General features: G+C 40.1%; 2 protein-coding genes across 7 annotated transcripts in view; both read right to left on the bottom strand.

The window, feature by feature from the left end:
- zdhhc15b (zDHHC palmitoyltransferase 15b) overlaps positions 1-2,173 on the bottom strand; it is a 77,461-nt gene extending 75,288 nt beyond the window's left edge. For 3 of the 5 annotated variants that reach the window (XM_088432216.1, XM_088432215.1, XM_088432217.1), the window contains exons 1-2: positions 1,956-2,173; positions 675-746 (exon numbers count right to left, since the gene is read on the bottom strand). The gene's annotated coding sequence lies outside the window, so the exon portion shown is untranslated. The remainder of the gene's footprint in view (positions 1-674; positions 747-1,955) is intronic. The other 2 variants (XM_088432220.1, XM_088432218.1) reach the window with 1 other exon arrangement.
- Positions 2,174-3,073: 900 nt separating this feature from the next.
- Positions 3,074-13,673, bottom strand: part of atrx (ATRX chromatin remodeler) — a 32,923-nt gene continuing 22,323 nt past the window's right edge. For both annotated transcript variants that reach the window (XM_088431634.1, XM_088431635.1), the window contains 5 exons: positions 10,022-10,171; positions 8,221-8,331; positions 5,953-6,048; positions 5,758-5,886; positions 3,074-4,418 (listed from right to left, as the gene is read on the bottom strand). In XM_088431634.1, the coding sequence (XP_088287760.1) occupies positions 4,200-4,418; positions 5,758-5,886; positions 5,953-6,048; positions 8,221-8,331; positions 10,022-10,171 (705 nt within the window). In that variant the 3' untranslated portion in view covers positions 3,074-4,199. The remainder of the gene's footprint in view (positions 4,419-5,757; positions 5,887-5,952; positions 6,049-8,220; positions 8,332-10,021; positions 10,172-13,673) is intronic.

The following is a 13,673-nucleotide window of genomic DNA, read 5'->3' as shown; positions in this document are numbered from 1 at the left end:
TCACTCATTCCTTACGACCTAATAACGATATAGGGATTTTTCACTACCGTCATCGCTGTCGCACGATTATGACATGTTGGATCAATTGTAGCTGGTTTACCATCCTTGAAAAATATTGAACAATTGAATCATTTTCAATTTTAATATACTGTTTGAAAATGAGGGTATTAGACAGTATAATACAAGAAAATTACTTATTATACACAGTATAATACAAGAAAATTACTTTTTGTCCACTGTCATGGATAACACACACTTATAGTAGACTTGAAAAGGCTAAAATTTGCATCAATGCGGCAGCCATATTGGTAGGGGCAAAATCCCCATCATAAGCATGTATGTACATACGTGTTGGCCATGTTAGTAGGGTTACCTTTCACAACGTTTCTAGCGGTTTCAAGTCTTTTTACATATATAATATAGACATATTACTGTGGGAAAAAAAAAAAAAATACCAACATTGTCTGATTTATTCAACTTTAGAACAGGCTAAAATTTGCATCAGCGTGGTAGCCATATTGGTAGTGTCATGATTAACTTAATGAATACGCAATTCGTTTTATAAACTTAAATAATATTTTTTTGAAATATTTACATCATTTATTAATTATATTTATGTTTTTTAATTTTGTTTTGTATGGATGTTACTTTTGAAATCTTAAAATCTCACGTACCTCTTGGAATACTTTCATTGAAATATACGATCGGCTGTAATGGGTGACTTCTTCTAATTATTCGAGGTTCCACTGCACACAGAAAAGAAATATTGTGAAGACCAATCTGAAAGGTTTTGGGCACACATCGCAAATGCCAAACGATTGTAGTTTGCCGTCTGAAAGACGGCGAGACTGTTGTGTAAAAAAGAATTTGCAGCAGATCTAGTTTCCCAGAAGAGAACACGTTGACTCCTAGGCCAATTTGCCCCCATAAAGCCTTCAGCAAGTAAAGTGCACAAGCCCCGTTGGCTCTTAGTCGACCTCATCCACCGTACTAAATCAGATTCCTCATGCAACTGGATCCAAACTCCTAATTGGCTTTACACATCACTGTGGATTTGGGTCATGATCGGCTGTTGGGGTGCGGGGGCCCCACAGACTCAACTATAGTGTCGTCTACGCACAACGGACAGAAACAGCTGCTGGCTAACCGGCCCAGCGGCGGGGATGTGTCGAGAAACCTGCAGCGCTGCTAATCTGTTGGGGGGTGTCAACATTTCAACATCTGCAATAGTTGTAATGCGCCTCACTGGCAGATATTTGCGAGTGGCGAGGCGAGAGTATGATCACACCCCCCCCCCCCCCCCCCCCCTTCCCAATTTCTGCCCCAGGGGGGAGGAGAGGTGATGGAAAAGTCGGGAAGGGAAAAACCCTAGCAGAAGCAGAAATGAAAACAACACACGGAAGAAGAAGAGAAAAGAGATGAAAGAAAAAGGATGGAAGTGGGGGGAGGGGATTTGTTTAACTAAAAGGCAACAGAATTTGTTTGATTTCAGTAGATTTGATTCAGAAGCCAAATTAAAACCTAGCGCGGACGTACAAAAGGATGCGATCATTCCATGCCAAATCACTGGGAATAGGAGAGTACGACGAGATCTCGTGAGATTAGAACAAGGCATCAGCCAATAACCAGGTTGAAGGTTTACCGTAATGTTAAAAAAAAGTCAAGGTTTCAATAACTGCTATTACTGTATACAACCAGTAATGAATAATTAGTTTTTTTTTACCGCAACAACATAAATCATAAACCAATCTTAATCGCTACTGTTTACTGCTTAGTTTACGCGTTTATGACGTCACATCCAATTTCCTCTGATTGGTCTGTTTAACGATTTGTTTAGTCAAGTTTGCAGAGACAAACTTTTTTATTTTTACATAGTAGTAATTGAAACTTTCAAGGCATAAATGGTTTTCTTCGTGTTATCAATATGCATAAATAAATAGGCAAGCTCACTTTACCTTTGTGAACAGCACAGAGGCGTAAAGTTTTTTCTAAATATGTCCTCTGGGAGAGTCCATCCAAAACGTCACCATACGCGTTTGAATACAGCCAAGTTATTGAAAAACACAAAATTACCAAACCCTCATCATTTTAAAGCGAACCGTCAACGTCATAAAGAAACAAAACAAATCCTTTTTTGATGGACGTTTGAGGTTGATGTAAATGCAGTCTGACGCATCTCGTTCTTCTTCACAATTCCAGTCTCGGGGCTGGAAAAAAAGGTCTGCCATCTTGTGGTTAACGCTGGTATTAAACCTTTTCTTCGCTTTGTTCAATTTTTTTTGTTCAGAAATTTCATCAATGACCTTTATCGAGACATGGGGTGCAGAACGATTTGACTCTGGGGAACTATGATTGAACTTGTATAATGCAATGTTTTTTTCAAATTTTTCCTGATATTATGTATATTCATTTATTGTACCAATTCGATTCGATTTGACTCTGCAGGACTATGATTGAACTTGTATGATGCAATGCTTTTGTCTAATTTTTCCAGCTATTATGTATATTAATTTACTGTAATAATTTACTTATATCTATTTTTTTATTCATTGGTTTGTAGAACTGTTATTGCAAATAATTTTAAAATCGATTATTCCATTCATTAATCTAACAATTGGATACAGATTTGATTGCATTGCTGTGTTTTATAAACCAAGTACATTATAGTATATTTGCCAATTATTTAGCATACTTGCTAATTATTATTTTGGATTCTGTGAGGTATAAAAAAAACATAAATAAAGCAATATTACACAATAGGGATTGATGGATTCATCAACCTTCTAAACTGTCAGTTTGTCATCATTTCTCCAAAGTAACATCAAATGTCTCTTTTTGAGTAATCATTGTTGAGATGCTGAAATCTCAGGATTTTAATCATTTCAAGTTAAAATAAGGTCCAAACGATGACTCGGTTATTAGTTAATTGGTAATAGTTATGATTTAATCAATTAATTTTGACAGCTTGGCTTGTGTTATTAACTTCCTGTTTTCATTTTATTGCATGGCTTTACCCCATGCACAGCAAAAATCACCTTAATCTTGTATTAAAAAAACAAACAAGAGTCCAAAATGGGATGTTTATCCTTTTGGTCACTTTATTAAATGTTATATTAAATACTTAACATGATAATATCAGATTAGGTCATCATGGCAAATTGTGGTGTATTTTCTAACAGAATAACATTCTTAAGAGGGCAAAAACAGTCTACAAGTTTATGAAATACATCTTGTGCAAACATAGGGGCCACGGGAGAGACAACAGAACATCTCTCGCCCCCACAAAAAAATCCTTGTCAACGGCCACGAGCGGCACGTTGTCCTTAGAAAAAAAAAAAAAAATAATAAAAAAAACTTGCCGGGTGAAACTGTGGCGTCACAAAGCCAGCCTGAACACACACACACACATATGCACACACACAAACACACTCCCTCAAGCCTCCACACTAAGTTGGAGCGTCATCTTAGAGCGCTTGTGCTTTGTGAAGAGCCGTTCAGTCACCAACAAGCGAGACATAAAAAAAAACAAAAAACAGGACTGGTGACGAGACAATGACGAGGGTGCACAGTGCTATGCTAGACATCACGCTAACAGTGAGAATGACAATGCAAAATCAATTTTTAAAAAAAAGGTCACAGGGACCAGCAGGCAGTTTTGAACACAAGCATCCCAATACCAGCTGTGTGTTAAAAGAAATAATTAAAACCCAATTAGGGAAAAAAAACAAAACATGTTTTTTGGCTAATGTAAGGCCCTTTTTTTTTTTTTTAACTGGACACACCATTTTGACTGGCGTAGGAAATCTACTGGTTGTCAGCAACCACACTGGTCCCACTGGGGTTTTAAAAGTGTTCCGGTATAAAAAATGATGAGACCCTCTTTTGAGGGTGGTTGGGGGGGGAACGAGGCAACACTTTCAAGCGCTGCTAAACAAACCATAACAGACTGGACTTTAAATACTTGAAAAATGAAGATATAGAACTTGAATAACATTAAGGCGGTATATACACTTTTTTTTTGTCTGTTTAGTTTCTGACGAGTTCCCCCAAGTAGCCCCCTTTCAAACAGTCATTTTTACATCGGGTTCCGACAGTCTTGCGACTCCAGCGGATGGCGGTCAAGGCTCCACCTTCTTGACGGGCTCTTGTCTGACCCCCACCCCCCCAGAAAAAACTCGGTACCGGGGAGCCGATATGACCTAGAGGCCCTTGGAGGGCCCCGGATTCTTGCCCATGGCGTGGGGGTTCATTCCGTGCAGCTGCTGGTAAAGGCCCAGGAGGTCCATTTGGCTGAGCCGGTTGCCTCCCAGGATGCCGTTCTGCAGGGCCATGTTCAAGATATTGGTCTGGTTGGCCATGGCCAGCTGCTGCTCTTGGACCTTCCTATTGTTCACCACCTTCTGGACGTACATCATCAGCTGACAGGAGAAGGTGGAAAAATATTAGAGATGGTTTTCAAATAAACATCGGCGGTTCCGAAAACTGTGCATTTTGTTGTCATTTTCGACAGCCAAAGAATTGCCTCACAAATGACAATGCGCATCCGTAAAACAACTTACAGAAATCAGTTTCGCAAGTTGTTTCATGTTCCAAATCATTTGCTCTTAATTTGAAAAGAAAAACAAATGAGAACAATTGTTCTAAGGCACCAACACATTTAAGCTCATTTTATCAACAACAATGCTGTCTGGCAGCTAGTAAATCCAATCAAAGAGTATTAAATAACTCAAATGTATTAAAAAAAGATCATTTTTATTTGCATCGGCACTTTCAGTGTTAATTTTTTAAATTTTATTTCGGTAATGATGTAAAGACAGAGTTGTTTGGAACTTGTAGCTGCTACACGATAATCGCCATTTTAAATCTTGCACTTCAGAAACAATAGGCTAAAAAAAAAATAGTAAAACTTGAAAAGACAAAATTAAAACAGTACACCTCCCTGAAATCTAATTAAAACTTATTAAAAGTAGGTGAACTTTAAAAAATACATTCAATGGGATAAATATTCTCACTCCAAAATTACTGGTGAACCCATAAATACGAGACAAAAATATTTGAGGCAAAAAACAGTGTGAGGGTTGCATGCTGTATCCTCAAGACCTTCTGCTTTAAACGTGTGTGTTAAGGCTGGATGGATATGGATTTTTGGAGGCCAATGCAGAATCTTCTATCAAATAGAAAAAAATTCTCATATAGTGTTCCCTCGTTCATCGCTGGGTTACTTTCCCCAAAATACATGCAGTAACCAAAATCTGTGTTTTTTTTTCTTTTGTTTAAAAAAAAAAAAAAAAAACAGCTTTAAGTTTTGTTTTTATTGGGCTTGTCTGATTTAGGAGGAAAAATACCAAGAAAATAGCAAAATAAACCTGACATAAATATAGTCATAAATGAAAATCAATGCAGTTGAGGTGGAATTTTTTTTTTCTCAAAATAAATAAAACTGCTGTTTTTGTGCCTGCTTTGATTGAAAAATGTGAAAAATCATAAGGAAAATAGCGACATAAACCTACAACAGAAGAAGTTCTGGTCACAAATGAAAATCCACAGGAGCGAAGCCCTGATAACGAACTGTGATGTAGCGAGGGAACACCGTAACTGATTAATCTGCTGATTTCATTTATAATGTAAATGAAAATGTCTTTTTTGGCCGCTTAACACTTACAAAAACAAAGATATGAATTACAGGCACTTACAATACTCCCCACCAACCCCATTATCTTCACCTTATGATTGATTGTAACGTCTTAATGGTCTTACCGTCTGCTGCATGGTGAGAGTGTCTCTGTAAATGGCTTCTCTGCGTTTGACCTCCATGTCCACGGTGGCCATTCGGCTCAAAGCCAAAGACTGGACCTGGCTCTCGCTCAGAGTGGGGTTCTCTTTCCACTGTGGACAAAGTCAGAGTTTATGGCTCGATGTCAAATATTCACCTAAGAAAATGTCAACGCTTACAATTCTGGCGATAGTTTCTTCCAGCGAGTCCCGTTGCAAATTCTTCAAGGCGTTGGTCGCCTCGATGACCTTCATTCGCCCTTGGGTGATAAGCTCCTGTCGGAAAACGAAGACGGAGGAACAATTGAAACGACGCCTTCATCTCGTTAGCGTCAATATAATGCGACGGCGGGATGGCGGCGAGCGTGGCATAGCTAGGATCGTGCAAATAGCATGGATTGAAACGATTAATGTCATCAAGCATTGTTTATAGCGACAAAACCGCAGAGGATTACTGAGCTCTGAAGTTATTATGAGCTCATTTGGTTGTTACAGCCCTCGAGATTTACTGTATCATCCACTCGCCGCGCTTCCAGCAACAAGTCCTTTAATTCACTGCACATTGTTGATACGTAACCGCTACGGAACATGATGCAGTCAGCGGCTGCTTTCCCGTCCCCCTTCTTTGAAACAACGCAAACTATACTGGAACGGAGAGCATGGACTTATGTCCGATCAGCATACACTACATTTATGAGGACGTGACGGTGACATGACTGTACAAAATCCACAAAATTTCTCTTTTGCCTTCTCATTAGGGTCTATATCCTCTCGAGAGCCTGCCTATTCATTTGTGTAATCAATTATTTAGTGCTAGTTTGGGCTGCATGACTATGTCCAAAATAATAATCACGATTATTTTGATCAATATTGCCATCACGATTAGTCATCATGTTTGGTCAAACATGTCTATTTAGTGCACTTTTTTTACACAGGCAGTGTAAAGACAGGGCTTCAAGCCTTGATAAAAAAAATAATAAACTAAAATAAAGTATATATTCATCAAAACAAATTGACCCGAGACATGGCAAAAAACTTAGCACAAAGGACAACACAGCTAACTTACTTGCTGTGTGCAAACCAATGAAAAAAAGTACACGCTACAACAACACGCCTGCAACAAAACCTACAAATGCCTTCAACTTTTTTTGCAAGAAAAAAACAGTAAAAGTACCAGAATTACTCAAAGTGAGTGTGTACTTAGCAGTCAAAATGTCATTTTCGATCATTTTAAACTGAATGTATTCCTATTTTTTCCCAATGGGATTTTTCAAAATGGTTCTCATTTGACAGCTAGCACGGTATAATAGGGGGTGAGAAAAGCAGAGGCTTTTGTCGTGCAAATATGTGGGAAACGTTACCATCTAAAGCTTTTAAGGTGGAATTGAAACCTAAATTTTTTTTCTTAACCTTGTATTTTCCCTTTAATTCCTTTGGTCTTTACAACAAAGGCATTTCACATCAAGGGGAAAGCGATGAAAGATGACAATAGGGAGCTGAAGTTTCACCCGGAAGGTTAAAAAAAAAAAAAAAACATGGCCAATTAGTTGTCTCACTACCAGGGTTGAACTAAAATACTGTGGGAATGATATAGAGGAAAACGACCCTGTGTGTGTGTGAGAGTAAATATATATATATATATATATATATATATATATATATATATATATATATATATGTATATATACACACATACACACACACACACTGTACAGTGGTTAAACCCCCCCATAGAAACATTGATCCAAAAATTCATGTCTGCTTTTTTTTTTTTAAACATAAAACCTTAGCGGTGATAAATACTGTATTTTGGTCGTTTATAGGCCATACGTTGGTTCCCTTCTGTCCATCAGAACGGAAATGTCAGCATTTTATTTGAAGAGCATGACCAAAATCACGCATTAGTGCATTATTTTTAAAGGTTGATTGGAAAATTTCCAAAACCACGTTCCAAACCCCCTTGATTTGGGGAGTCCTGGTCTCCAGCTGAGCTTCCAACAATTTGCAAGTGTTTCCACAGACACCCGCATATAACCTCTGTGTTACAGGGACTACCAGAATCTTCACGTGTGTGGAAATTCACGTGCCAAAGAGTTCACATGAAGGAGGCGTTTGGAAAGAGATGCGAAACCCTCGCAAGCTATATTGTGTGGCTTACGTCATCAATGAGAGATGATATCACCCAAGAACTTCATTTGTATATGGCGTTGTGATTATAATAATTGAAAGCAGCCTAAATCTTTTTACCCATCTTCCAACCCGCTCTTTTGGTCAGATGTGCCAGCGCGTATAAATACCCGCCGGGCCAGACATGAGGCATTACGACGTGCCGGGCGGGGGTCCGGGGGCCGCATGACTGTTGTCACAATTAGCGGAGGGGACTGAGGAATGCGGTGCGACATGCCGTGGGGGGAGGCGGGAGAGGGGCATGTGGAGCTCATTACTTACCTCCAGCTGCTGGTTGGTCATGGTGGCCAAAGCCGCCATGTTGTAGTGGGAGAACATGGCCGAGGCACCCATTTGGGGCTGTGCCTGGTAATTGTTTCTCATTGTCAGACCCTGACGGAACAAAGACGAGACAGGCTTTAAAAAAAAGTGACAAAAAAATAAATAAACCACCATAAACGATCATTCTCCGTTTGCTTGCATGAAAACAACTTGCAGCGAGTGTGTGTATGTGTGTGTGTGAGGCATACAGTTGTGTCCCAGTAAAGGTCTGTGTGTAATTGAAACTCTGCTGCAGATGGTTTTCTGGTGCCCTGTAATCTGGCCATCCGGGGTGTGTGTGCGTGTTTGTGCGTGTGTGTGTGCGTGCGTATCAGTGTGTATGTGTTGGGGGCTAGAGGTTAAGGAGAGTGGGTTCTTATGGACCTGGTCAGTGACAGGTGTGCTAGCCTAAACACTACAAAACCATACACACACACACACACACCCACACCCACGTCCATGCATGTGAGCAGCCAAGAAAACGAAATCTTCACATTTTATGTGAACATTTTACACAACCCAAACCTTCAAAAGCTCTGAACCAACTTTGGCCATCAGGTCAAATTTTAGCGATTTTACACCTTACACTCGGGGCGGAAAAAAAAGCACCGGGCATTGAATGTCTTTCACGTAAAATTGATATCACATTTGCTCAGAACTCAAAAGACCCAATCACGGCTGAGCTTGCTAACGTCACATGAGCAACATGAGCAAGACGTGAGCTGTGATTGGTCATGAACAGAGAAACTGTGATTAAAGACTGAAAGTGTTCAAGAAATGAACTCTAATGGAAGAAGATACAAAAACTTTATTTGATATAAGTGTATTGTCCAGTTGTCTATATTTTAGCACAGTACCCCCCAAAATGGCAAAAACAAAGCCCTTTCCCTGGGGTAATCCGCACACCCCCTGGCATCAGCTCCTGCCCCCCTATTTGAAAAAGACTGTTTTAGCATAACCCTAATGTATAAGACCAAAATATTTCTGTAGGAAATCTTATATTGTTGTATTGCTTGCTCCTAGCGAACATCACTATGTAAACCTGATTTATTATTGTTATCGTTGCCATACAGGTAAGTGTTCCTATTCTCTATTTTGTTTAGTGTTTATTCTACGCCTACTGTGTTTAAAAATTGAGAGAACGGCTTGAACTTTTCCTGATTTTAAAGCCTCATCTGATATACTTGGTGATGTTTTTCATCATTCAAATTTGGCAGGGCTGCTAACTCTTCCCTGTGGTGTCTCAAATTTACAAGACATTTTTATTTTCACTTTACGGGGACTTGAAAAAAAAATCTTTGCACGACATGGCAGGGACGGCGAAGCGATTGAAAGACTGCCGCTGGCCCTCAGTGCCATTTGTGAGTGGAAAACCCGGTGTTCTCCTGACAGGCTCAGGGAAAAGCCGCTTACGGCACACAGGGGGCACAGGAGGGAGAGTGTGTTGGAAAAATAATCATTAGAGTGAATTAGAATCTAGGATTACATGAGGAGAGGGGAGACCCACTCCCGCTCGCTTGCACGATCAACCCTTCACACACACATCTTCCAAATAAACACACTAATTGCCCTTTGATTCGACCTACAAAACGACGGGACAGGAGGGAATAGGAGAGGAGGTGCAAGGACCGGCCATGGAGGGTCCACAATGTGAACTTGAGACCAGCGTCGTGTGGGTGGACGTGGGCTTCGGCGCATGTGCTGGAACTGTCATCAAGGTGTCCCCCAAACAGAGAATGTTCTCAAACAACATCACGTTTACCTTCTTCTCTGCCTCGTATTCAGCCCAGGCCGCTTTGCGATCCTCCTCGCTCAAGGCCTCCTCCTCCTTGTGGTCCAACAAGGAGTCATGCTCATGGTAGCACACAATTTGGTCCTTGTGGGTCTGCAGCAACTCAGCAAGGAAGAGGTCCTATTGGGTGATTTAAAAAGAAAAAAAGGCAAGGTGTCAAAGGGAGGATTTTGAAGTCATTGCTATACACATTCAACGCACACACACATCCACACACCAGTAATCAATCGTCTAGTCCACTGGTTTTAAAATGGGGGTATAAGTATGCCTGGGGGTATGTGAGATTTTAACAATGTTTCTACAGGTATCAGGCAAATCTAATTTAATGCTTTTTAATGCCGTGACAGGAACAGTACTGTGTGTGAATGTGAGTCTTTGTAAAGCGCTTTGAGCACCATATGGTGTAGATAAAAGTGCCATACAAGTGAAATCTTTATACAATTATTTCCCAAATTAAGAGCAAATTGAATGGAACATGAAGTAACTTACGGCGAAATTCTGCTATAGTATCTGCTTTGCTAAACATTTGCCTTTATTTTTTCAAGTTTTATACAGACACACAGCGACACATTTTTACAGTATGGCAGACGAGCCAGAAAAAAAAAAAAAAACAGATGATGTTACATGTTCAATCTTCTGGAGACTGTGAATAAAAAGTACCAAAAGATAGCACAGTAAATGCAGTCACCACTCATTCAAATCTACTATGCGGTGGTTAGGGTAAATGACTAAAAAAATAATAATATTTTGCAGAGGGGTACACAAGTGAAAAAGTTTGCAAGCCACTGGTCTATTCAGTATATGTTACAGATGATACGATTCTACCCCACTCATGAAGGCGGTGGTAACAATTGACCACTGAGGGTCCAAAGCGTTCTTGAGCACCTTGCTCTTGAGTAGGCTACCTTGGTTAAAAAAACAAAAAAAAAAGTGCAAGACATTTTTTTGTGGCCCAGATAATCACTTTTTAGTGTACATGTCAGAAAAAAATGTCAAGCCATGCTTAGCAACAGTTGTTACTGCTCGAAAATGCTGGAAACACGGCGAGACAGCCAACTTAAAAATAAACGTTAGTTTACCAAATAATGAATGGACATGAATGCCTTAGTATGCTTGTCATTTGAATTTGTTCAAGTTGTTGAAGACGTGTGTCGTAAATTACTCAAGTATACAGTTGCCGTTCCTACTGATCACTTTTTAACAAACCATGCTGACCATGACTACTTATGTGGAGAAAGAGAAGGTACATAGCATGCTGCTGAGTGTGGTTTAAATTAAATTTTAAAAAAAAGTTGCCCATCCAAAAGATTTTATCAGAATGCCTCATATTCAATTAAGACTTCCTATAGGATATCCAAAATCCAATAATAAGACGATAGCTGCATCCTTGCTCACCACTATTTTGATCACCATGGAAATTGTTTGCATCACATTCTTCCTGCCACACACTCGCTATGGCAAGTTCTTTTTTGTACAATTATTTCGCTTTTCCATAGATACAAACACCGGCAAAAACATAGCCTCCTGCCTCATGTTTTGCGGAAGTAAACATAACTTCCTTTGTTGGCAAGAACGTCACTTTCCATGACAACATTATTATTTAATACAATACCCGACTAAAATTAGGCAAGCGGTGCCAGACTCCTCTCGCAAAAACATGGTTCAAATTACTTTTGTTTTGTCCTGGCTTAGCTTTACATTAAAATGGAATTTAGAAAGTGGAGACGTCATACGACGACTCCTTACGGGCCAGTTCACACAGGGGTGCCACCATGGCCTCGCGCCCTCCATTGTCCAGCTACCTCTGAACTCTTGACAATGAGTGTGAAGTCTGCAAAGCAAATTAATCATGGACGTCACTGCTACGACGCAAGCGGGAATACAAAACAGACGCACAGTAGGATGAAAGGAGACAGTGATTGCAAATCTGTACAGAATAAGAGAGAAAATAAACAGTGGGCCAGACACGGTGAAACTGGATCTCGCAAATTAAGAGATGTAAGACAAGCAGACAAGCTTGTATACACACAGAATTCACGTGGTTAAAAACTGCTCGGGCCACCAACCTGGGCAGATGAAGGCCTTGCCGGAGCGGGCCATTTTTCAACATTTTCAAGGTAAATGGTCACCAGCGCTTGAGGTCAATTGACAATACAGATGGAACCAAGTTCACATTGGGATATACTTGTATTCCCCCAGTAGCGTTACCTCTCGGGTGGTCCGGTCCATCTCTTTTGGTGATGTGAGCTGGTACTAATGATTGTCAGTAACTCGAGCTGGACTATTGGCATTCTGATGGGCCCGCATGGTAAAACCTATCCCTTTACTGCGGGAGAGCTAGAAAAGTAAGAGGCGCTGGGTGGGCAGATGCTCGGAGCCAAATGATGTAAATGAACCCAGTCGCTGAGCATATGGGCGATATGAGAGGGTGAAATGCGAAAGAGGTCTGGCATCTAAAAATGTATGTTTATGGATTGAGGTGATAGTCCAGAAAAAAACTTTAGATTTTAACTAAAATGTAAGATATTGGTTTTTATGCCCACATTTCGATCAGGGGTCCGCAACCTGCGGCTCCGGAGACACATCCTTATGTTGTGGCTCTCTGTGGTTTCGACGCACTTCAATTGCAGTCAAGGAGTTTGTGTGATTGAGTAATTGGGCGACATCTACAGTATGTGTTCGGTGCGATGGGACACAGCCAATCAGCCGATCAGTTTCGAGAAGATAAAAACAGGAAACAGAAATATAGCGCGGCGCCCAAATTAAAAGTATACATTTTTAAAGTAAGATATAAATGAACATCAAAACTGAAAAGCTTGAAGAATTCAGTCTGTAATAAGTCTGCATCAATAATAAAAGAATGTACACCGCTGTGCTTTGTGCTGACCTGAAGACACCAACACACATCATTTACATTTCCACCATTTTCTGTTGGAAAACTGTCATAAATCAAACGTCGATTACCATCCCCGTATGAATTGTCTGACCTTTTCCACTATAGTTTTTAAGGGTTTGATGTGTCGGCTTGAAATGCACAGGTGTGTTAGCAACAGGGGGTCCAAGACAAGATCCCAAAAGCAGGAATGCAAGAGGCAGGGTTATTTGTAATAGCTAAACACAGCCAGTCAAAACTCCCTTACCCACAGCTGCATACAAGTTAAACACACACACACAACGCTACCAGACAGTGCTAAACAAGTTTCTGTGCAGAAACGCACTTAAAACTTGGAACTGTGCCTGACAGGAGAAGGCCAAGACCGCCTTTACACCGTCCACACTAGGAACATAAGCCAAACTTATTTTTCTGGCATTCCGTCAATTGAGAAGTTAAAAAAAAAAAAAAAAAAAATCACACATTGTACAAACACTCAAATCACATGATGATGACAAATATTCAGCAGACAAAAAAAAATATCAAAGGCTCAATACAAATGTAAGACATCTAATAAAACGGCAATAGATCAGGGGCCAATCCATAAAGCTCAAACTCAATAGAAAACTTGATGCCGTTTTATGGAAGCTTGGCTCTATCATCTCTCCGTGGACTTTTCTGAACACCATTTTGACCTTGGAAGAAAATACCATGACATTTTTTTGTTATGGCTATGGTGCTCCAATGTTT

This window comes from Hippichthys cyanospilos, chromosome 13, assembly GCF_059441005.1.
Source record: "Hippichthys cyanospilos isolate Australia breed blue-spotted pipefish chromosome 13, RoL_Hcya_1.0, whole genome shotgun sequence".
In the NCBI taxonomy this organism is placed as follows: domain Eukaryota; kingdom Metazoa; phylum Chordata; class Actinopteri; order Syngnathiformes; family Syngnathidae; genus Hippichthys; species Hippichthys cyanospilos.
This window is presented reverse-complemented; position numbering and strand designations above follow the sequence as displayed.